This window comes from Zosterops lateralis, assembly GCF_965231275.1.
Source record: "Zosterops lateralis genome assembly, chromosome: 4".
NCBI classification, from domain to species: Eukaryota; Metazoa; Chordata; class Aves; order Passeriformes; family Zosteropidae; genus Zosterops; species Zosterops lateralis.
Genome location: NC_139765.1, coordinates 26,754,221 through 26,779,185, shown reverse-complemented (window position 1 = coordinate 26,779,185; position 24,965 = coordinate 26,754,221). Strand labels below are relative to the sequence as shown.

Here is a 24,965-nt window from a genome sequence, read left to right as displayed (position 1 = left end):
TTTGTTCTAAAACTGTGTGTATGTGTTAGGAAAGAAACATATGTCTGCATTTGGATCAGTAGTTCAGAACAAGGTATTCTGAAAGAATACCTTGTATTTTATATTTGCAAAAAAATAAAATACAGATGGTTAAAAACCAGATGTCTACTATCTTGGTATGGTGTCATTATAAATGCAGTCTGTGTTTTTGTAACTAAAATACCTTATAACTTTAATATGTTATTTTACATCATGATTTATAGTGCAGTCCATATATTTTTACTATATTGTAATTGTAGATATCGCTTATTATGGCTTGCTAAAATAATACTCTGTTGATGTAGTTTGTTCAGTAGGTTGTGAAAAGATTTCTGTCCATATGAGTATATAGTCACACAAAGGCAAATGAAAGTCTGAGGTTACCAGTCCTTAAGATTCATTCAAATATCACATTTACGATAAAGAAATAAAAACTGTTGGCAATTTCTCCCACTGCTTTTTGTAGGAGTTCGATAAAGGAGGTGGACAGAGGGGAATGTGAGAGTTAGATTGCACTTCATATGTCCCTTGGCCTTTTATTCAGGGTTTGTGTTGTGTGCCAGTTCATGCACTACTGAATTTTTCAGACGATATTTTGCCAGTGGCAGCATCACTGCACAGCCATCTAAACAAGAAAGCGGGTACTGTATCTAAAATACTATCAATGCGTCTTGAATGAGCAGAATACAGTTCTGAGAACTGGTATTCCAGCTGGTGTACTGGGACTATTTTCTTTAATTTCTGGAGGTAGTTTCTTATGCACTTTGACTGCAAGTGGTCAAGGCTTCCAGAGGAATCTTTTTTCTTAAGGACAGAGCTGCTTATTTCTCAGGCACTGGTTCAATATTGACTTCAAAGGTAAAGTGCCGCAAGCAAAACAAATATACCACTTCTTGAATTTGGGTATCATTTTATGTTTGAACTCTGATCCAATTTTAATTTGAAGCCTAATTAGATCCCTGCAAAAAAAATTATACCAATGTGGGAAGAATGCGCTATCTGAAACTGCAGCAAACATTTAAGCCTTTAGGAAGCAATTAGGAGTTGGAGCTTGGCTAGTCTGTGGTGCTAACATTTAGCACTTATGGAAAAAATAGCATGTTACTCTAAAGGCAGCACGTGGTAATTTTTGGAGGTAATTTCTCTTGTCAGTTGAACAGCATAATCATAGCTCTGTTCTTTGCTAATGCCTAGGTACCACCTTTAGGGTTGCAAAGTGAACTTTTTGCAGCTGGGTTTTTGACATGTTTCATCAAGACCCGTCTCATCAGTACAAAATGTAGCTTTTGCACTGGTGAATGCACGTTGTTCTTTCACAGTTTCTAGCCAACTGGGCTCTTTAGGATTGTTTTTGTAGGATTCATTGATATGATACTCATATTTCTAGAAGTTTGTCACAGCCTCTGACAACTCTGAAGTGGTTCTTGTGTTTCTGGGGTGCAGAATTTCTGTTTCATATTGGAATGGAACAGAAGCTGAATTCTAAGCAGTAGATGCTTAATTATAAATATCCAGTAGTAGAGAACAGTTTGTTAAACTCTGATAAGTGTTTTTCTACAACTGTTTTAATTTGGAAGGTCCTACTTGCAGACCTTTTCTGCCTGCTGAAGACAACTGTTAAAATCCCCTAGGGCCACTTCGTGTACTGTCTTGTGGTGTGTTACTTGATAGTCATGGTGACTGTGTTCTCTTAAAATTGGAGATACATTTCATATTTAAAACAGGTCGGGCTTTTTTTATTTTCTTGATGACATTTTTCTGAAGAACTGAAATGAATGTTTCCTTATGCTACAAGAACAACCGGTTATGAAGCACGTGCTGATCTTTTAGAGAACAGCCCTTCAGAGACATGCAGCATGAACTTAACTAAAACAAAAAACTTCCCACATGCACAAAGCCCTCCACTTCAAAATATAAACCGATTTGTTTCTCTTGGATTTGTTTTTCCCTTTCTTCTTGGATGCAAAACTTAACTTTTAACTGGCATTTTTAAAGTAAGTTTTAGTATAGAGATGGCTTTGCATTGTAGTGAACGTAAATTTGGATATTTAAAATAAATCTGTTAATTGACAATTTTGATATACCTAGATTTCAGTTCATTTTTGTACAAGTGAGACCATTAAATGACAGATATTCTCTGCTGCTGTCTTTTCATTCCCTGATGTTCTGTATCTGATCAATTCATTAACTCTGACTTAGTCCAAATGTGTGCAAAGCCAAGATGAGATCTGTAAATCAGGTCAAAGTCATCTATGTACATATTGTATAGGTAGTTGAGAAAAGATGGATACAGGATAGCAAATCCTAAAGTACCAACATTTGAGGGGAGCTAGTATTACTAATTTTATCTGAATAGAAGTAGGAAATGTTTGTGTTGCTATAAGAAGTTCATGAAATTTCCAGATTGTGACTGTGAAATTAGTAAATAGATCTAAAGATGTAGAGTAAATGTTGGACCATGTAATAGCAGCATACTAACATAGGAGAGCATCAGGAGGGTCATATATGTTAAAATTTTATTTTGTGAAAGCTGCTTCCTTACAAAGACAGGACTTGGACTCTAAAATCAGCTCCTAATAGAAGAAAAATAAAAGCTACAGGTAACGTAGAAGAACTTGAGAACAAAAAAGCAGATGTTTTATAATAAGATTGCAGGGTTAGCAGACAACACTGTATTTGAATCTATTTGGTTATAGACTATATTCCATTTTGCTTAAATTTGTACCGAATGTACCTATTTACAGCAAAAATTTGGGATTTGAGTCCTCTCCTAAACTTTTTTCAGTTCTAATGTGCACTCTAAAATGAAATTTAGTATTACTTTATAAAAAGGAAGTAATTATGTCATTAAACTAGAAATGAAGGGTCCAGTAACTTGAACAGAGTGTTTGGCTGGTCTCATGGTCTGTTAGTGAAGCTGTGGATTCCTGTGTAGGTGTAAAACATAAAACTTCATCTGTTGTGGCCAGGCTTGATAGGACTTGGAATATAAAACATATATTTAAAAAAGAATGAGTTCGTGACTTACAGAACTTAAAAATAGTTATGGGCTAAAGCAAGTAATTCTAAATGAGATATGCAGAGGTCTGGACATTTGAACCGTTGATGGCATTTTTCATTTTTATTTACATTTTTTTCTTCTCCCTCCAATGGGCAAGTTTGCACTTTAGGACTGGCAAAGCAGCTATCTATTCAGGAAACAAAACAGAATTCCCTCTGGTTTTCTCTCTGCCTATCCCACCAATTATTTTTTTAAGTCATTGCCATTTAAAATCTGAAAAATAATATCCAGATAAATCTATTATTATGGATTGTCTGGCACAAGGATTTATTTCCCCAGTGTTTACAATTTTTAAAACACTTTCTTCATAACTTGAACTCTTCTATTTTTTTTTTTTTTCACTCTTGCCTTTTTCCAGACCCAACAGTAATAACAAAGATGCCTGGCCATCATTACAGAGTTCAAGTAAATCAGCCAACGGTTTAACAATGGAACACAGGAAAACGCCTCCTATATTAGAAAATGGCACAGACCCAGAACACATGACTCCAGATGGTGCAGACTCAGATTTCGGGTAATTGTGCTGCCTTTTATACTTCAGATAGCTTGCTTTCTCTCTCACTGATTGGTGTGGAGGGAATGATTCTTCAGTCTCTCCGGTTGGAGAGCTGGATACAAATCCTGATCAGGTCACGAAAAGCTGGGCTTAGTGTAGCCAGTATTATAACACTGGTTGGCAGATTGTGCAGGAGAACCCTAACATGAAGTAGTAAGTGGCAGTACAGGTAATGGCTGAGGAGAACAGAATAACTGAGGGATCAAGAACTTTTACAGCTGCACAGTCCCAGTCAGAGCTGAGCCCTTCCTTGTTTTCTATACAGAAGCTTCCACAAAAGTAACACACTATTTGCTGTACATCAGGAGGCTTGTCACTTGGAAAAGCTTCAGTAGAGGCAAGTTAAATGTTAGGGCTAAAATATCTGTCATTTCCTCCAGTGGGGTGTGTTCCAGAAACATAACACAGAAGAAAAGGTTCCTCTATTACCACTCAGAGGGACAACAGGGCAGCAGATTCAACTGAGTCTTCTTTGTGTAGAGGAAGTAACTCATCTGTTTACAATAATCTCTTATTGCCAGCCAACATTTTTTCTTTTTTGATGGCCTTCTTGAATAGAACTGGTATCTTCTTCCACCTTATGCATCACTTGCAGTTACAGTCTTAGTCTGTAGTCATGCTGGTTTGTTCTTCATGGACCTCTTTATAGAATAGATGTTAGGCTCATTCAGAGGTTGGATGGGAATAAAGCAAGGTAAACCCTAATATTTCAAGCACTGGCATTGCTGATTAGGTAGCCAGTCTTCATTTTAAATCAATTTTGAACCAATGCATTAAAATGGAGAGTGGTGTTGAAAGTGGTACCTTCTTGTCAGGCTAAATAGTCCCATGGAGGAGTGATCAGAGAGCCTGTGAATTGCATCTCAGTAGTGATGTGCAATTCTTTTCTTTTTTGTGAAAAAAGTGTATTTAATGTAAATAAAATTATTGTAGTCAATAGATAATGAGCCTTATTCATTCCTGAGGGCTGGAAGTCTGTGTTGCAAATAAAGGTGCCTTAGGCAGGTTCAAGTATAATAAACATTTTCATCATTTAGATTGTCGGTAAAAGCTGTCTTACTCATAGCTTTTTAAACTGCAGTATTGTGACTGTTAGCTCTGTAGGAAAAGAATTTGACTGGAATATCTGCTCTTCAACCAGAATTGATCATGTAATGAAGAGTCTACAGCAAACTTCTGCGCTATAGGTATTTGGAAATTACTAACCAAAAGCAGTGTGTTTCAAATGGAAGAGCTTTATTCATGCTGTTGGATCACTAAGTAGAGAGTACTTGTAAATCTTCACTGGAGTAATGCAGTGATTTTTCTTTTATAAATATTTCAGTATATATGACTAATAAATATTAGTCGTAAATATTTCAGCTTAATTTATCTGTTTGAGATACTGACTCAATCAGTGCTCTTTTTTCACAAAAAATGTATTGATGATTACCCTTACAATTTCTTTTAGAATGGAGAAGTAATTCCGCTGGGTTTTGATTAGTCATTTTGGGATGAAGGGAAAAATTACACATGGAAGAAATCTAATGAATAAGTGACCTTACTATATGGCTGTATACAGTAATCAAACTTTGCAGCAGCAAGGGCTGTTTGAAAACAAAGTGTATCTAGAATCTGAAGTCTGCACCAAGTTAAAAGAAATTACACACATATTTCTCAGCATCATGACTGTAATTTGACTTGTATCACATTGTAGCCTCTTAGTGGAACTGAAATTCATGTTCTTACTTCTGATGCTTGTTTGTAGAATCTGTGTATTGGCCTATGCAGCCTGATGCTTGTGCATCTTTTCTCATGAGTAGATGAAAATGAGAGTACCTTGAAGTTGCAAAGCAAAGATTTGTGTGAACTTAAAGAATACCATTTCATTAGTATATTTAGCATTAGTATATTTAGCGGTATTTAGCATGATTGAGGCAACTCAGGGATGCCTATAAGAATCTTGAATCCTGAGATGTGTGCCATTTCAGCCAAGTCACAATAATTTGCAATGAATGGCTTTCTGAGGTGGTTTTCTGCTGTATCTTCTGTTATCCTTATTTTTGGCAGTTTTTTATGCTATGTTTTTTTCCCCCCTTCTGTCATCTCAAACCTCAGTTTTTTTTAACTTAGGACTATGTCTGCTAGTTAAAATCTTAAAGGCTGGTGGGAAGCTTAACTTGCCACCAAGACTAAGTCGTTAATTTAATTTTTATCTCTCCCAGATTTATTTAGGATTCATATGGAAACTGAAATTTTGTGTGTTTAGAAAATAGATCTTTTCAAGTTTCTTTACAGTAGTATCGTAGATGGAACTGACTGTTACAAAATACTGTCATGGTATAGAATTCTGGGGTTTTGTATGGCATAGAATTGCTATGAATGTGTTCAAAACTTTTCTTTTGTTCCTTAAGGTGGTCAGCAAGCAGAATGGAGAGTGGTGAAAAGTATTACAGTCTGTAAGAAATTATTGGAATGCTTATGACTAAAAAAGCAGTCTCGTAAAAAATAAGTGGACTTTCTTCCTTCTTAATTTCTACTCCTTAATTTTTGTCTTTATTTTAAGGCTTTTCTTCCACTACAAAAGCAAATGTTGATTTTTCACTTTAAATACTTGAGTCTCTAACTGTCTTTTTCCCTCCCACTTTTGCAGCCCTATCGATAAACCTTCAGATTCCCTCAGTATAGGAAATGGTGACAGCTCTCAGCAGGTAAGACACAAGAATAAGTGCTCTGAAAGTAACAAATGGATTTGAGGGCTTAGTGCAACTTACTGTTGGAGAATAAAGTATTTTCAGAAGTGTATCATAATTGGGCATTGGAATGGGCTGTCCCAGGAGGTGGTGGCTCTGTCTCTGGAGGTGTTTAAGAAAAGACTGGATGTGGCACTTAGTGCCGTGGTCTAGTTGACAAGGTGCTGTTTAGTCATAAGTTGAATTCAGTTATTTCAAAGGGTTGTTTTCCACTCTACTTGATTCTGTGATAATTTTAAACAAAATTTAAAAATGCTATTGCTAAGTTGATTTTTCTGATTGACCTTGTGCTGAGCTATATATTAACAAACCTAATTGTGGCCAGAAGTTTTGAGGAAACTTGCCATCTGAGTTAGTGAAGAATATTTTGTATGTAAACTCATGTCCTAATTTTTCTCTTTCTCTCTTGCTTGTAGATAACAAACAGTGACACACCTTCACCACCACCTGGTTTAACTAAACCCAATCCAGTTATACCCATCAGTTCATCTAATCACAGTGCACGGTCTCCTTTTGAAGGGGCTGTAACAGAATCACAGTCGCTCTTCTCTGACAACTTCCGGCACCCTAACCCCATCCCTAGTGGGCTTCCTCCATTCCCCAGCTCTCCACAGACTTCTAGTGACTGGCCCACAGCACCAGAACCACAGAGCCTCTTCACGTCAGGTACATCCACAGATTACATGGCTGGGTATTGTTTGTTTTTGCAGTTGCTTAAAACCTGTACAGAGTTGTACAGAGCTTAAAACTCTGTAGAACCTAAAATTCTAGGACTTGTTCCAAACTGTGTTTCCGTCCCTTAGAAATGGTTACAGTTTGTCACTTAACTGCAGATTAATGGCACTGACCCAGGGATTTCTTCTTAAAGAGCTTTCAAGCTGCATGGATAAATTATCAGAGTGGTTATCTTAGTTTTTCTTAGCAACATGCATAGGATGTGACATGTATGATTTAATATTTAGAGTTACAGGTTTTTATTGAGCGTGGGGAAAATACATGATATTAGTATATATTGGTGTGATAATCTGTAATTCTAATATCAGAAGCTGTTCTGTAGAATTCAGAATTTTCTTAGTATTTTGCATAGTTGTCTGAAGGTGTTTGATCTTTCTCTTTCTGAGTTAAGATTGTATAAATTCGGACGAGTTATTTTTAATTTCATCAGCTGAAAGATGCCTGCATTTTTCAGGTGCTCTCTTATGAAATACCTTGTCATATGCACAAAGCATCATTTTAGTTATAATTATATGGCCTTGAGAATGATTAACAGTATGAGAGCTCACAAATTATAAGTGTGAGGGAATTGTTAGAAAACTAAATGAAACAATAATAGTAAAAAATTGAATGTAAATAATATGATATAGTTGGTTTACTTAGTGATTAATCATCTTTTGATGTTTATCTTGCTCCTGGACATCATAATTCTGTTTGTAAACAATATTACCAAGGAAATGCCTTTCTGCTAAGGCACTTGATGCACCAGTTTTGTGAGGATTAAGTATTGAGAGACAATTTCCAGGTAGTAGAGATCATAGTTAATATTAAGTGTATAGTTGCTGTTTAAATAAGAATGCAAAGGACAAGTTCTTGTTGGTCTAGCAACTCCTTATCAGCATGGATTTTAGAGTGAGAATGGAAGTGTAGATTTCTGCTCTGGGAGGATACTGAACCTTCTTAGAGTGGCAGACCGGGTCCCTACCAGCAGAGGGAGTTCATGTTGTGAGTGATGCTACCCTGTACTTGGTAGCTTGCTTGACCACAATTTTGAGGAAAAATATTGTGAAGATAGACCAGCATTCACTGAACCTGAATAACAAACTTAACACAATCATGAAAAGAAGTAGTAACTGAAAATGAAGACAAATTTTGATAACTTTTTTTGCAACGCTGCCTCAAAATATTTAACAATGTCTTGTAATGCAGTTCCCTTTTTTATTTTATTTTTTTTTTATTTTATCATTGTGTCTTCTCAAGAATTTTGCTTGTTTCTCTTAATAATAGCAGAAAATAGGGGATTATTTGAGAATTTGGTTTGTTGGTTTTGATTTTGTTTTTGAACTACTGTTCTGAGGTTCTTCCTTTTGAGAGGGAATATCCTGCTTATCTTTTTTGCACAGCATTAATAGTGAAAGCAAAATATTAAACTGAGTAACAACCTTATTTGAACTCTGCTTGTTCATACTTCCATGAAGTAATTGGGGGTAAACAAGGTTCTAAGCAAGTGGTCATTGGTCTCTTTCTATTTGGGACTATTCCTGAAAATGCTTTCTGGATAAGGCTTTTCTGTAGTTCAAGAACAGAGCAACTGTGCAGTAGAAATGTTATTTGCTAGTTCTAGCACTTCACCTTTAGTAAAAGTCTATGACAGTTTGATCTGAAAATGGCCTTGTAAGCTGATGAATAAGGTGTCTTTGGGGAATGTATAAAGTAGTATTATATGAAAGATAAAAGACCACAGTCAGATACACAAGCTGAAGTTTTTATATGGAAAAATCATTTCTAATTCTTGTTCTAAATCCTGTTCCTTTCTTCTCCAACAGAAACTATACCAGTATCCTCCTCCACAGACTGGCAAGCAGCTTTTGGGTTTGGTTCCTCCAAACAGCAAGAGGACGACTTAGGGTTTGATCCCTTTGACATCACCCGCAAAGCCTTAGCAGACCTGATTGAGAAGGAACTGTCAGTCCAAGACCAACCTTCCCTTTCGCCCACATCTCTTCAGAACCCTACACCACACACTACAACTGCCAAAGGGCCAGGTTCTGGATTCCTGCATCCTGCTGCTCCCACAAATGCCAACTCTCTCAGTAGCACCTTTCCAGTCATGCCACAGAGGTTTCCACAGTTTCAACAGCATCGAGCAGTTTACAACTCCTTCAGTTTTCCAGGCCAAGCAGCTCGCTATCCTTGGATGGCCTTCCCACGCAATAGCATCATGCACTTGAACCACACAGCAAATCCCACCTCAAACAGTAATTTCTTGGACTTGAATCTCCCACCACAACACAGCACAGGTCTGGGAGGGATCCCTATATCAGGTAGGTGAATAGGGACAGCAATGAATATGACTTAATTCACGCTCTCAGCCTCTCTGAGTCAGAACAGGAGAAGGAAATAGCCAGCAACAAGCAGTAGAGTATTACCTCTTGACTGTCATACTAGGTTATGAACAGAGGGAAGAATATTGTCTTAAATAGATTGTTTGTTAATACAAAAATAAAATACAAAAGAAAAGTAACTGGATATTTAGCCTTGTAAATATTGAGCTTTATAAGGAAGGTGGAGTATTATGTGCCCGCATAATTTTGTGCCAAAACAGATCGGTATTTTGGTGCTTCAGTCTTGCCAGACTGGCTTTACTTAAGAATAGGCCCTGGAAGTGCATTGTGATTTTGACGTTGGCATGCAGGTGTTGACCAGAGTTGTTGAAGTTGTGCAAAAAATTGTAATGATGGTAATTTGTGCCAAATGTCTTGGCTGGGTTGTTCCCTCTTGCACATAACCAAATGGTTGCACAATAAAACAGTCAGTGCCGTTCATTTCTGTACTTCAGATGGCCTTAATATTACGCTAATCTTCACTGAATGGATGCTTGCAATCTGTGTAAGAGGATTCACCCTGATTCTGAGAGTTGCGATGTTGGAGAAAAATAAATGTGCAGCCATGCCAGTTTAGGCTGCCCTGAGTGGATTAATAGGCTCTTGCATCAAACATTACAACTAAGGAGCTAATTGTATCAATAATTGATTAAAAATTCACTTCTGGGGTTTGAAGTCCTTCCATACTTCCATTTTAGCTTGTCCCAAACAAATTCTCTTCTTGTAACAGGAAAAAATTGTATTGTATTGTAAAATGAACTGCAGGTAGGAAGTTTCTGTTAGCTCTTTGTAGCCTTGACATGGAGAAAACTGCTCCTTAAGATGTTGCCAGCATTACTCTTTTCATGGTTTTAGAAGTACTAGCTTTACTATAAGAAAGTGACCTAGGAAAGGTTAGTGGTTTTTTGATGCTCTAGTACAAGAACTATTTTACTTTGTTACTTTGCTGTACTTTGTCCTCTTCGAAGGCTTGTTGCAGCTACCATACTGCTGTAGGGTCTTTAGGCTGATTCATGTATAAAAACATGCTCTATACTACAAATGCAAGCAGTTCAAAACTCTTTATACTGGCAGTGGCAAAGTTTTAAGCCTGAAATGACTGATTCTGGTTGCACAAAAAAAAAAGTTGTTTCTGGCATGGAGTAACAAAGTACAGCATCCACAGCTACACTGTTGCTCCCTTTCTTCTAAACTACATAGAACTTTCAGAAAAACAACAGCACATCATGTTCCAACTCTACCACTCAAATGTAAAAACTTTTACTTTGGGGGGGGTCAATAACAAGACTTGCTTATGGCCTGGGGTACCAGAAAAATCCTTTAGTATTGAAAAGGATCTGTTCATAGTACAGGTTGATTCTAGGTTTGCAAAACTATTATTTTAATTTTAGTTAGCGTTTGAAAGTGGAACTTTTTGTGTTTGTAGAAGACTTGTGGATCTTTTTTTTTTTCAACTTCTGAAAAGCAGGTTGTGTGGTATTGGTTGATACGCAGCCCAGGCCATGTACTTACCCCATATGTTTTAAGGTAATAGAATTGATACTTAAGTATGTCCTTTTTTTTGTATGCAACTGCTACTACCAATTAATCTAAAAATATTTTTGACAAATACTGTGCTAAAACCAAAATAAACATCTGCTGTAGTAACCATGGAAAGTTCCTTTGTGTTGGTTTTAATCTCTTGTTATAGAAAACATTGCTAGTTGACTGGCTGACAATTAGATAGCAGTTGCTGCAGTGCAAATACTTCTCAGCTGATGTATGTCAGCTTTGATATATCTTGAGAAAAGAGTAATTTGCACAAGGACAGATTACTCCTTTTTCTTTTCCTGCTGCCAGAAATCAGCTGAGCTCTCAGTTCTGGTTTAGATTGCTAGGTTAAGAGTTTGTATTATTTATATTTATTTTAGTGCTCTAACTGCTTCAGAAGTACAAATAATTTGAAAGTCAGGAGATGACCTCATAGCTCTTTTCTTGTGTACTAACTTAATAGTTTCCAATTTATTGACTATTTTTTTTCTGCATCTTGCGTATAGGTCTCTCAACAAATCCCTTTCATATTCTGTTTGGAAAAATAATTCCTGTTCCTTGTATGCTTTTAATCTATCAAAAGCAAGTATTTACTTACAGATTTTTCCTAGTTTCCTCATGTAATTTACAGATACATCTATCTGGTGGGGTTGAGGAAAAAAGTGGTGTCCAAGTACAGAGAACTCACATGTATAAGACTTTATTTACTGTAGTTTATAATGTACCCCAGCTGACCTGCTAGAAAGGCAGTGCATATCATAACAGCTGTTTAACAGTATGGAACAGTTAGTTGTAGTACACCTGAAGCTCCTTTTTCTTGGCTCTTTTATTAGTTCATATTAGATGTTTTGGTAAATGTTACCAATTTAGCTGATTCAGATGTAACAGGTAAATAAACCAAGTGCAGGTAAAACTTCACATTCTGTCTTGTAGCAGAGACCCTCTACTGCTGTAAAAGCCACATTTTTCCTAAAGTCTTTAATCACAGTCTTTTATAGGATTATAAATTCCTAAAGTAGCTAATACTGGACTAGTAACTGGTAAAAAAAAGATGGGTTGAGAACAGGCACATCAGTCTGTGTCTGCCTGCTCTATTTAATCAACTCTTTTGAAGCTTTTTATTTATGTCAAAACAAGCAGATCTAATAACTTCCATAAATTCATCTGTTACTGTAGTAATTTCTAGGCTTTCTAAATTCAAGTTGGTTTCACTAGATATATTTGTGATATGGAAGCTTGTATTAAGAAAATGGTATCTTTTAAACTGCTGCTGTTTCTGCTTTAGGCATTATTAGTCACATGAATTTGAAATGCCTGTGTGTGACATGTTAAATGTAATTTGCTGAAATTGTCTTTTGTTTATTTGAGAATCAGAGCTGTGCTGTATTCATAAGCTCACAGCTTCAGGCAGGGCTGTTCTGTGATGTGTACCCAATTTAAATGGAGGAACACTGGCACCACTACATTTCTTCTTTTTTTAAATTAAGCTCTCACTTAAAAACAATTTCTATGTGTAATTTGGTTGCTACTTTCTCAAAGGAAGTAGTATTTATTATCTAATTCTGCAGTTTCCAGTGAAATGACACGATTGACTTCATGGATTTATTATGTATGTGCTTGAAATGTGTCATATTCATCAGGCATACATTTGTCTCCAGCCCATATTTAAATGAACTTCTTGATTGATTGATGTCCAAAGTAACTTTTTTCCCCTTCCCCCACTGTATAATTTCTCAAGCTGTAGCAGATGTTTAATGTTGTCATTTTCAGGGACAGTTAAGCTTATTGCTGCTCTCTGGAGTGGGATTGATTAGATGGTTTACTGTGAAATTATAAATGTGTAACTGTGCTTCTGGAGAAAAGTTCAGTGACTTCTTCATGGACAGTGTGATTTTTGCTACAAACAATCTTGACCTGGATTGTATGCAAGCTATCCTAAGAATATTGGCTAGCAGCTATGCTTTGTTCTGCAGATAATGCCAAGGGAAAGATTGACTTACTGACAGTAGTGTGGGTAGATGCGTGCCTTTATTTTACTGTAGGATAACAGGAAACTCTTTGTAATTTGATAGCTAGTAAGGACACCATCATCTTTGCTACCCTACTGCCTGGTGGTGTGTTCAAAAATAATAGGTATAGTATGGGATCATAGAATAAGGTAGGATTCAGTTGAACAGTGTGTTTTGAGATAGATGCTTAAAAAATGAGATGTATGCATATTAATTTGAAAATAGAAATATATTTTTATTTCTTGAATTTACTGAGTGTTTGGTAGTCATTGATTTTGTTACATATAAGTACAGTAAATACTCACAGAGCTAAAAGTATTAGGAGAAAGTTGAAAATGGTTAGTCCACTTTCCCCATCAGTTCTATGCAAGATGAAGTACTTGACATTTTGAAACACTGGCTATTACTTCATTTATTGATTTCCTAATTACCCTGAATGTAAACCTTAATTGTAAGCTCTCTGTATTCCATAATGAGGTAGTTTGAATTCTTCCAAGACTACTCTTACACAATAATATGTGTATATTCTTCCCAAAAAAAAAAAAAAAAAAAAAAATCATTGAAACCTCTGAGTTGGAAGGGATCCACAAGGATCATCAAGTCCAATTTCTGACTCTGCACAGGGCAGCCTCAAAATTAAATCATGTCTCAAAGAATTGTCCAAATGCTTTGAGAATTGAACAGAGACAATTTATGTATATAATGCATATGTTAAAAATCTAAATAGAAGAAAGAGTCAAGTGGACACAGACAGATATGAAGCATAAAGAATTAAACCCTATTTAGGATGGGGAAAAATGTTTTATTCATTGTCTTTGGAGATAACCATTGTCAAGTTCATCAAGATATTTTAACCATGCAGCTGACTGATACAAAAGCTGCCATAGGTTTCTGTGAGCTGTTCCTGATATTTCCAGAATGGGGAGTTGAATGTAATGAGTCTGTGTAATAGAATATAATGAAGAATCAAAATTTCATTCTCCTAAGACCTTTTAGTTTTGATGTTGTGGCTTATATCTGTTGACTATTTGCATCCTTATTTATGATATTATGTGTATTTAAATATGAGACAATAAATGGGTAGACAGCTCTGTTAATTTTGGATGTCCCCAAGCCGTGTCTGTGCTAGTGGTGTTGCATTCCTTATCCAGACACAGATTAGCGTACGTGTTTTCCTGTCATGGCTGCATTTAGGCTTTTGTGAAGCAGAGCAGAGAGGACAAAGCAATGACAGTTTTATTAAGAAGGCCCAACATCTTCTCACTTATTTTAAATACTGAGTTCTTCCATTTCTGCACAATTTATGGTGTTGCATCTTCTGCTTTAAATTTTCTGGCCTCTATGCCCCCAGCCATTGAACTTGTCTTGAACATCAAATCCTTTTTTGCCTAATGCTACCTTTTGGATAAGATTTTAGTAAAACAAGGGAAGATCCCTATTGGCCGTGGTCATATTATTTAAAGACTATTTACAGCATGAAAAAGGATGAGATATCAGAATAAGGGTTAACATGTGTTCACTTTAACACTAAGATTCCTTGTCTGACTTACAATTTTCCTATAACATAATTGCGTTTCCATTTGAGACACATTTTTTATTTGCTCTTTATATTTTGTCTCATCTCCCTGGGTTGTTTCTATCTCTTGAAAACAAACACATACTCCATGCCTTATTTTATACAATCTTGGAAGGAAACAGAATTTGTGGCATAGCAGCTGACATTTTCCTGGATAATAATTTGATATGGGGTTTTGGGTGTATTCTGCTACTGTGCCTTTTTAAAAGAGGCTTTGGGCCATGTAGTATGGCTGTTGATGTCAGCATGCTGTAAAAATTCTCCAATTGCTGTGTAAAAAAGGCATTTTAATTTCATACCCTAGCAACAAGAGTGTGACTTATAGTGGTGTCTCACATGCCTTTATTTGGATGCCATGGTCAAACATTTTCCTATACTTTTCCTCTTCACCTGACAGTATATGAAAGTTTTAATGCCTGTTTTAAGTATTGGTTTCCTTACTCTTAACAGTAAGAGAAACATTAGTAAATTATTTTCTGTCCTAGTCTTTTAAAGAAGACCACTTGTGCTCTTGGTGGTCTTCCTTGATATTTGGCTTTCCAACAGCAGCTGGGCAGAGAGCATGGTGGAAAGAATGACATCTTTTCTGTGCCCCCTGGTTAGATCTATGCCTGCCTGAAGTCTTTCTCTGATTAGGGATAAATATTTTAAATAGGTAATCTAGTGAACATTTTGGCTTATACAACTAATAGATGTAGGTACCACATATTACATTTCCAAAGGCTTGTATCTTTTCCAGAGTGCAGAGCAGCTGCTCTCAGAAGTGGATGTGTTGCCCTGATAACAGGGTCACTCCTCATTGAAACTGATTTGAAATTTTAAAATTAAAAGTATCCTTTTTAAACAACCCTCAGCTGTTTCCATTATTGCATCTACTGATTCTTGTATCCTGGTTTCCTCAACAAGGATGACTGTTAGTACAGCCTTTGCCATTGAATATTTTGTTCTTCTCATCAGTCCTTTTGCTCACAGCACCCCATTTTTTCTGTGGAGGTTCTTAGTCCTCCATCCTTCCTCTTCAGGGAGATGCTTTGTGTCTGTGTGTATCCCCACCTTGAAATTTATTCTCCTTTTATTTTCCATCATAACTAATTTTCTGTTTCACTGGTGAAGAAGTGTTCAGCACGATATGGAATAAATCCATTTTGAAAATAAACTTTTGGTTTGCTCATTTCTGTTTCTCTGGAGGAGTTTAGTGGGTTTTTTAATGCATCCAAGTTTAAACTAAATTAAATGGAAGTGGGATTTCAGATTAATTTCCAAAATATTAAATCAGTGTCAAGATTGAAATCCAGTGTGGATATTCCTTTTCTAAGCTCTAGTGTCTTGTCCCTTAACTCCCATGCACTTCCTACATTTACTACAAAGGCCTGGCTTCCTTGGTGTAATCTTGTCATGATCCCTTAGATAACTTCATCCACAGCACCTGTCCTTTAAGTCCTGCTACTTCTTCATCTGTTTCAAAATCTCATCTCATACACCCACCCTTCCTTCCAGTGTCTTTTCAGTGCTAATACTGCAACTGTTTTCTAAATACTGTTGAATTTTTTTTCCTATGATTATATAGGTGATACTGTTTCAAATAAGGCTTGATACATAAATATCTGTCTTCATCTCTCTAGCTTGGTTTTCAGCTCTTACAACTTTTTTTAAATCTTTGATTGCAAGATTTTTAGGCATGACAGTGAAAGACAGGCACCTTACTTTTTTGGGTAGCAAGATGTCTATTTTTAAATGTGTAATTTTATTTTGGAAGAAGAATATGTATGCAACAAAGGAGAAAGTGGATTAAAAAATCCTCCAACTTGGCTGCAATATATCAGAGGAGTGACTAATCACATTAACTCTACTATATTTGAAATGATCATGAGGTTGGCTGAAATAGGCGGCCTGAGTAGCTGACCCAGTCTGCATTCTGGACTGTTAGTCCTGACAGTTTGCTAACTTTCCAGAAACAGGAAGAAACAAGCAGACAGGAGGTTTTTCACATCAAATTTCATTACTGATTGTGTCTGTAGTAGTGTCACCAAAGGAGCTTCAGCTACACTAAATGTTGGCTTTTGCCTGTTTTTTTTAAGGATGGAAGACTGCATTTATTGTTAATAGAACCTCTGTATGCCTGGTTCACCAAAACTGAGAATGGTTGTTTCCTTTCACAGGTAGTGAGTGAGATCTTGGGTTGTGTAAGAGGCAGTTCTGTTTTCTTTCATAGTGTGTCTCCTTCCTCCAGCAGGTAGATGCTTAGCCTTGGGATGCTGTGTTTTCTTAGATGCTTTTCTGAAGCCACTTCAAAATATGTAGTAGGTCACTGGCATGAGTTAAAAGGTCCAACTGTCTTAGTGATATGAAAAACATGGCATTTTCCTTTTAAAGACTGGAGTCTGAGTGCACTTGGCACTGCCACCTCAGTGTCTTAACAAAAAGCTATGCCTTGGTGTGGACCTGAGTGGGGAGGGAAATTCCCATCCCTTGCTATCTCTTGATTTCTTCTACACAGCCTTGTTTGAACTTCATCTTGTCCTCAGAGGAATAATTTTTTAAAAATCTATTTAAAAAAATAGGTCACGTCTGTTAGAAGACAGCATCTAGTAATCAGAATGAATTTCACGTCATGGAAGGTGAAAGCTTTGCTTTCTTGCAGTTTATCTAATTTTCCTACAGAATAATTGAAATAATCTACAAGTATATATAAGCCTTAATAGTCTGCAGATGTGGGAAGATTAAAAATGAGTTTATACTTTTCCATAGTATCCTTTCATTGTGCTAATGCTGGCCTCAAAGCCTGAAGTCAGAGGGTTGGTTGATTGGTTGGATATTCTTGTGATCCAGAATCTCTGTAACAAGATAGGCTCTTGCTAATCGTTACTATAGCTTTGAAGATCTAATTTTTTTTCTATTTCACAATTTCTGGTTAATGCATTGCCCATAGGGCAAAGTGCAAATAATTTGTTTTTATTTATGCATGTGTCTATTCAAGTGCATTTGTACGTGCCGGCTTTTCGTTTGAAGTTTGTTCTGTTGACAGGCAGGGTAACCTTGTGAGATTGAACCCTGATGCATGATGTAAGAGGAAGCAGTTCAGGTTAAAATGAACTTTATTTTTCAGATTAATGGAATTACATGCTTTCTGACCTTTTTAATCAAACTGTTCTGTGTGTAGGATTCAAGTATCTATTTAATTTGTTTCAGTATCTTAAGTCTTTGCGCGCTTAGTTTAGATTTATGGTAATATTAAAGAGTATCAGCACCAAAAATTATTTTATTATGGAGTCAGTAATAAAAAATAGTGGGCTTCTCTAGAAACATTTTGTAGGAAGCCAAGCTTGTTTTTCAAAGCAACTTGGAATCTCAATTTGAAATTTGCTTATAGATTAAAAACTGGGTTGCTGGCTGCTCTAATTATGGTTTGGTCTCTTCAGCTGTGGTAAGTGTAAGTCAATCACAAGAACTCTACAGAATACTCCAGTAAAACTGCTTTTCTCAAGCCTAATAAAATTCTGACACTGTACATGCAAGCAAATGTGAGTCTTCTTAGTGTCCCCGTACTAATGCTGTAGAAGGGACTTCCCCTGAAAATAAATGACATTTTCTGACTCAACACTTACTTGGTCACAGAAAGCTTAAAAGTTGTACTGTCAGATCATCATCAAAAGGAAGTTAATTTAGAAAACTGTATTTTCCCCCTTTAAGTATATACTTTAGAATTAATAGATTCTGCTTCATAGTTTGGCTAACTGGCAAGTTAAGTTGCATGTGGATTTATTTGACATTGAAGAATAATGTGCTTCTGTTTACATGGCTGTCTTGTAAATTGAGTGGAATTACTATAACCGTGGAAATCAATATGGAATAGAGATAAAATGTGCTTTATTTGCAGTATTTTAAAGCTGAGGGTAGACAGGTGTCTCTTGTCTACCAAAGCAAATTTTCTCTGTGTGTATGTACATAAATTCTTTGTATGTGTGCATCTTTTGTTTCCCCAGCTCTTAGAGCTTATGACTTTTAAACTCTCATTTGAAATTCACACTGTAAAATGGCACTTAAAAAGCTGGGGTTTGTGAATTGTCAATTTGTTGCCCGTGTATAGACAATGTTTGTGAGGCTTTTAAAAGTTCACTGCAAACAGCTTTACCTTCTAGTGCTCTTGTCACTTGATGTCTCCCTAACATGATGAAGTGGCTGCTTGTATTCTTGATAGGCAGCACTGCTGTTTAAGTGTGGACAGTTTGCATCTTCTCTAATACGCCAGTAACATTCGTAGGCCTCCATGAATGGATGAAACTTCATTGTTTGGTTTAAGCATTGTAGGATTACTAGGAACCATAGATACAGAGAGTTAATGAGGCCGAGAGAGAAATCTTTCAGATTTTAGGAGTTTAAATGGGATTTTATTCATGGTATAAAAATATTTCATGAGCAAACAAGCTTACTACTCATACTAAAGTGAAACAGATATAGTTCTTATAATAACTGTCCTGTTGGTTTTTTAAGTATACAACCTTTGGATGAAAAGCTTTTGAGTTTATGTAATGTGATGGTCATAATTTCTTTTTTGGATGTAACAAATTGTCCTTTCCTTCTCTTTCCCCCTCAAAGGGAAGTACTGACAGTTGTTTTCCAGAAATACCAATAGTTAAAGGTCGTTTTGAGATCAAAATAGAGAAGTGCCAGTGACTTCTCAGAATAGGGCAACAGGCTGTTTCAGGGAAATCATGTACGATCTGTGCTGTCTGTGAACATGGTAGCACAAGGCAGAGACTGGGGCCAGAGATGTCACTTGAAAGGGTATGCTTCTCTGGTAGCCCCATTTGTTTCTAATTGAATTGAAAGACTCTTGGTGAACTCCTGCTAGTCTTTCCTGTTCTTTTTCTCTCGTTTTTCTTTAGCTTCAAAATTTGTTGTACAGTGTCCTTGAAGATTTCACAAGGGCCTTTTTACAGGCAGGTTGTTGAAATAGCTGTTCTATTACTGAATATACCTTGACAGTCTCTTTGCTTCTTTAGTTGCCACTCTTTGCACTCAGGCATGTGGCATTGGCTAGAAGTTTATTTTTCTCTCATATGATGATTTTCCTCTGATTTTATTTTGCTTATTTGAAGCTTTTCTGTAGTTGACGCACTGTTATGTGTCTTGGTCACACATGCAACATACTGATGGGTTCTTCAAAAACAAATAAATAATTGCAACCTAAATTTGCAGGACTGTTTGCTTTTCAGTGGGACTAAAATATTTAAGACTTGGTGTAAAGGTATTTGATTTTTTTACTCAATTAGCAAGAAAATAGGCTTTTGTAATGGCTTGGAATATAAGTTTGGTAGAGCAAAGAAATACACTTGCTTTACACTTAATGCAACAGTCTTGTGAACTTTCCTACTGGTCATATTTACTTAACATGTACTGGATGTAATCTGGATGTAATTACTTAACGTGTAATTTTGCTTTGGATTTTACGGTAGGCTTGTGTCACAATTGGGGCAATGATTTGAAATGGTCTAGTCACTGTGGAATATTCATTTTAGTAGGCTTGTCTCACACCAAGAAAACTGGAAGTTCTGCTATCCCATCAATATAAAAGATCAAGTGTGTCAGTGTCACCAGTGACACAGCCAAATTTGAAACACCTTTGGGTCTTCATTGCAGTGTCATTGTCAGAATTTTGGAAGTCACAGAACAGCCTGTGTCAGTGCAGCAGAAACTTGTGCAAACACCTTCGAAAGTACTGATTATGTGCAACAGAACAGTCTTCTATCTCAGCCATTAATCCTCTTCATGGCCTCTCCCCCAAATACACACCACTTTGCCTTATTTGAAGAAATAGTGTTAAGGCATTGCAGGTGGAGAATGAGGTAAAACTACTTGACTGTCAGATAGGATGTGATAATGGGGCAATGATTTTATATTGAAATTCATTAAGTTACTAGTTTTGTACAAATTAATGCTCAGGCTTCTTAGATGTATTCTTTTTCTTAAGTTGACTTAAAATTCTTTTTATTTAGATTGGATGGACAAGTTGGATTTGTGATGAAGCTTTTCTTTCTTTCCTTTTCTCATTTTAAGACAGTGGTTGACTTTGTAAATCTTACATAAAAGTGCTTTTATTTCACATTGACATACCACCTCAGACACAGGAAGATTTCAGTGCTAGAACTGTGGGATCTGTTCACCCCTGTAAACACAAGTTTCCATTAGGCCAGACAGGATTATGAAATGTCCATCGAGGGAAGACCAGAGTTCAGGATGTGTGTTTGAGAATGTTTTTCATGTGAATAGTGGTGCTTTCAGTGATGCTTCACCAGGTTATTTTCTTTTGGGAGACAAAGCTAGAGTATGAGGGGAGGAATCTCATATTAACCTTGGTATATAAAATACTTTCTTTGCAGTCATCTGGGTTCTACCTTGTTTTCTTCTGTGTTTTCCCACTATTAGTGGGCATGTTGCTTTAAGCCTTTTAAGATTAGCCTATGGAAGGAGACAGCATTTTCAGTCCTTGAGAGAGAGAGAGTGTTGTATTGGTTCTCATACTCCTAGGTTGTAATGTCCAACTGAGAAGTCTGCTAACAGTCAGAAAATTACTCCTTTTGACCAGTTAACTTTAGAAGTAGGGGAAGGTAATAGGCAAATGCCCTTTTTAATTGATCTGCATAACTGAGAGCTAGCTTTTTCTCATTTTTAACTGTGGTCCAAGTTTCATCATGAAGCATAGACTTATTTAACAGGAAGAACAAAGCTGAGGGATGAGTAATGATTTCTGAAGAAATTACTTTCCTTCAGTTGGCGGAAATAACTTTTGTCTATGGGGCGGATTTGTGTTTTCACTTAGGCTGTTTAAAACTTACCAGACTCCAGCAAAGACGTGTGGTGCTTTGGTTTTTTTTTTTGTCAGGGGACAATGTTTTTGGCTGAGCTTGCCTTGCAGCCTCACAAACACACTTGTTGGGAAAGACAATAATTTGTTTGTAAATTTTGTCACTTTTATACTTAGGAGCACAAGATTTTATTAAACTAACTTTCTTATAGCTAGCAAACAACATTGTTTTGGTAGATACTGAATCCTTTTAGGCCTTTCATCTCTTGACTTCTGTGAATCCAGGTAGATTTTGTTCAGACAGTTCAGCTGAAGAGCAGTTTCCCTCAGTTTCTTATTTCCTGTTGTTTTGTGTTAGAGAGGATACACAGCAGTGGTACACTATTCCTGCCTCAGACAGCAGTGTCTCCTCATCAGGAAGTGCCAGCCTTTTCCATTCCATGAGAGTCTCCTGTCTAAACACTTAGTATCTTTCTTGACCCTTAGGTGCGCTGTATTATGTCTTTTTTAGTGAAGAATAACATGACAAAAACATACATATTTTCTTAGCCCAAGGAGGCTTATTGCCCTATGACGTTAATTTTTCTATCCTATTTCTTATAACATCCTTCAGGCTTTGTCTTGGTCTTCCTCAATGGTAGACGAGATGACGATGATCTCAGAAGGATGTTGGGACATCAGGCAGCTCTTCCAAATGCTGCTTATTGCATAGATGGTATAACAGCACTCCTGAGTCATGGGTGCCAGAGCCAAGCCTAAAAGCTGCCAGCTACAGCTTATAGGTGACACCTGAAACCACTTTAGTTTTGGTTACAATGCATTATGTATTTTTCTTTACAGAACATCTTAATACCTACAACCAGTCAGCATCATACACAATACCTTTACCATATCTTCTAACCTGTCCTAACTATTGTTACCACCATACAATAGTTAATACTACCCAATGACAAAAGTTAGTATGTTACAGTTTAGGCTTAAAGTTGTTTTTCTGTTTTCTTGCAGTGGAAAATTCCTAAATCTTTTCTCTACTTGCTACATCAGCATGTCTGTTTACCTGTGGTAAACACTTACTTTCCTTTGGAATTGTGTTTATTTGGTAAAAACATCTTTCTTTGTTTGAGGTCAAACATACCTTTGCTCTAGCCAAAAAACCTCCTTTCAGCTTGACTTAGCCTTTGCCTTCTTGAGTTATCCAGTAGCTGCTACTTCAGCAGTTTCTAGCTTGAAGTTTCTTTTATTCTTCTATATCAAAACTACCTTTCATTTCTAAAGAGCCTTCTGCTAAGCATTCGTTTCTGTAAAACTTTCCTGTTAAACTTTCATCCTCTCCAACACTCAATGACATGTTGCAGGTAGTTTACAGTACGTTAATTTTCTTACACAAGAGTTCTGAAGGCGTTTTGGGGGTTAGTAAAATCAGTGATTGCAGATCCCTAGCTCATAGGTATTGAGAGGAGTATGTTTGTGCATGCATGGACCCAGTAAGCATTTTTGTGTTCTTTTTGTGTTGCAGTAGAAGCAAATAATTAAACAGAGCTGTGTTTCTTTGCACAAGCTTTTTGAAGCAGTAGGAAAAAAAGTGGAAGTTGATGGTGTACAATGCAGAATTTGTTGCAGTTATTTCTGTGGTCATGAGCTGGCTACTTTTGTTCCGAAAACTTAATTTAGAACTTGTTTCGAATGGGCTTATGGATGTTCAAGAGGGTTGTGAATCAATATCTCTTGAGGACATTTTCTACTAATACTTTCTAAAATTTTGATTTATTATTTTTAATCTCAGGATTGTAGGTTTTGATGAAAACTGTAGGGCACCAAATTCTTTAAAATAATTTATTTTGTGCATTAGTATTGTAAAGGAAAAAGAGCTGTGAAAGGACAGGATTTCAAAAAGTAGCTTTTTTGTTTGGTTCTGGGGTTTTTTTCCCCACTGTAGTTACAAAAAGGTAATTGCTCAAGACACCCCTTTTTTCTGAAGATTCAGCTTTACAAAAACTACCAGGGCAGGTTTTGATAGTAATTGAGACTGCTTTCTTTAGTCTCCAACATAAGGTTGTGAGTTAGTGATATCCTCTGATTTTCCAGGAAGACTTAAATCTCTTCTGTTGTTGATAAAGTAGGAGTATTGTGAATGTATCTCTTTATAACAATTCTGATTGAGATAAAGGTCCTTTATTCAATCAGCATAGGCAGAGATGTTTTAGAAAAAAGGTTGTATTCTAGATATTTGTCAAAAATATAACTATGTGCCAACATACTGCCTAACACTTCCTTTCTAACTGACCACAAGCTAAATAAAGTATGACTTCCTGTATTGGATGATAAATACTGGAATGCCTTGAGATACTTTAAGCCAGAGATGGATCACAGAACCAGATAGTTTGTTCTAGGTAGCATACTGTAACTTTTGTGTTGAGGGGTCATTTGCTGTAGTGCTAATAGCCACATTATCCTGTTGTCCTTTATCAGTGTGTCTTGAAACTTGACTGCTTTGGTGTCCAGCTGGTTTGCTTCTTACCAAAATTTTGAGGATGTTGCTCTGTCAGAAATTATTCTGAAAGGTCTTTTAAAGAATTTTCACTACTATTCTTCAACTGCAAGAGGAAAATTCACTCCCTCCAACTTCATTACCATTTCCTTCGGAAGAACATCTATAGGGCTGTGAATGAGCAAGCTGTAACAAAAGCAAAAACATCTGTGATTTTCCTCAGCCTCCCTGGTTTCTCATGTTCCATTTCTATTGCAAAGCCCTACCTAGCCTTTCTTTATTTTGATAATACATCAAACAAAACAACGCTTTTGAGCCTGCTGACCATCAGTAAAACAGCCAGATTGCAGCAGAGGTATTCTCATCAGTACTTGATAGATTTTGCCCTGTTAGTAACAGAGGAAGAGCCAATGTGTCCTTGATTATTTGAGTCTCTGAATCAAAATGGGGACATACTTATTGGGGGAGGAGTTACATCTTTCTCCCATTCCCTTACATTTTGTTTAAAACCTGCCAGCCCCTCAGAGTAATTCATCAATTATGAAAACACTGACCCTAGGTTTTAGACAGGGAAAGTATTAATTGCTTAGCTTAAAGAGTAAAAGCAAAATCCCATACCCCACCAAAGAAGGACATCTGTTTCTAACTTCAGCTTTTTATTTTTTTATCTTTCATTTTTTTTTTGTTGGTAAATCTCCCAGACAACAGCAGTTCTGTAGAGAGTTTAAATATGAAGGAATGGCAGGACGGGCTAAGGGCACTTCTACCGAACATTAACATCAACTTTGGTGGACTGCCCAATGCTTCTTCCCCCTCCAACGCCAACCACAGTGTACCAACGTCCAACACTGCCACCACCGACAGCCTGAATTGGGACAGCCCTGGCAGCTGGATGGACCCCGCAATCATCACAGGTAACCGTTTCTAACTCCTTCAGCTCCACTGGCAAACCATCAAATGGGTATTTGGCACAAACTGATTTACATCTGAGAAAAAAAAGAAGTCAGTATGCGGTGGTCTCTTCCAGCTTCCATCCACAAAACCTCAAGGGTCCAGAAAGTTTTGTGGAACCTCTAGGTAAAACAGAGCATC

At 36.7% G+C, this 24,965-nt stretch overlaps 1 protein-coding gene across 7 annotated transcripts in view; it reads left to right on the top strand.

Annotated features, from left to right (window-relative positions):
- Positions 1-24,965, top strand: part of CNOT4 (CCR4-NOT transcription complex subunit 4) — a 77,064-nt gene that overhangs the window by 50,062 nt on the left and 2,037 nt on the right. For 2 of the 7 annotated variants that reach the window (XM_083860528.1, XM_083860527.1), the window contains 5 exons: positions 3,438-3,593; positions 6,268-6,325; positions 6,784-7,033; positions 8,908-9,405; positions 24,575-24,787. In XM_083860528.1, coding sequence (XP_083716654.1) covers positions 3,438-3,593; positions 6,268-6,325; positions 6,784-7,033; positions 8,908-9,405; positions 24,575-24,787 — 1,175 coding nt within the window. The remainder of the gene's footprint in view (positions 1-3,437; positions 3,594-6,267; positions 6,326-6,783; positions 7,034-8,907; positions 9,406-24,574; positions 24,788-24,965) is intronic. The other 5 variants (XM_083860530.1, XM_083860529.1, XM_083860533.1 and 2 more) reach the window with 3 other exon arrangements.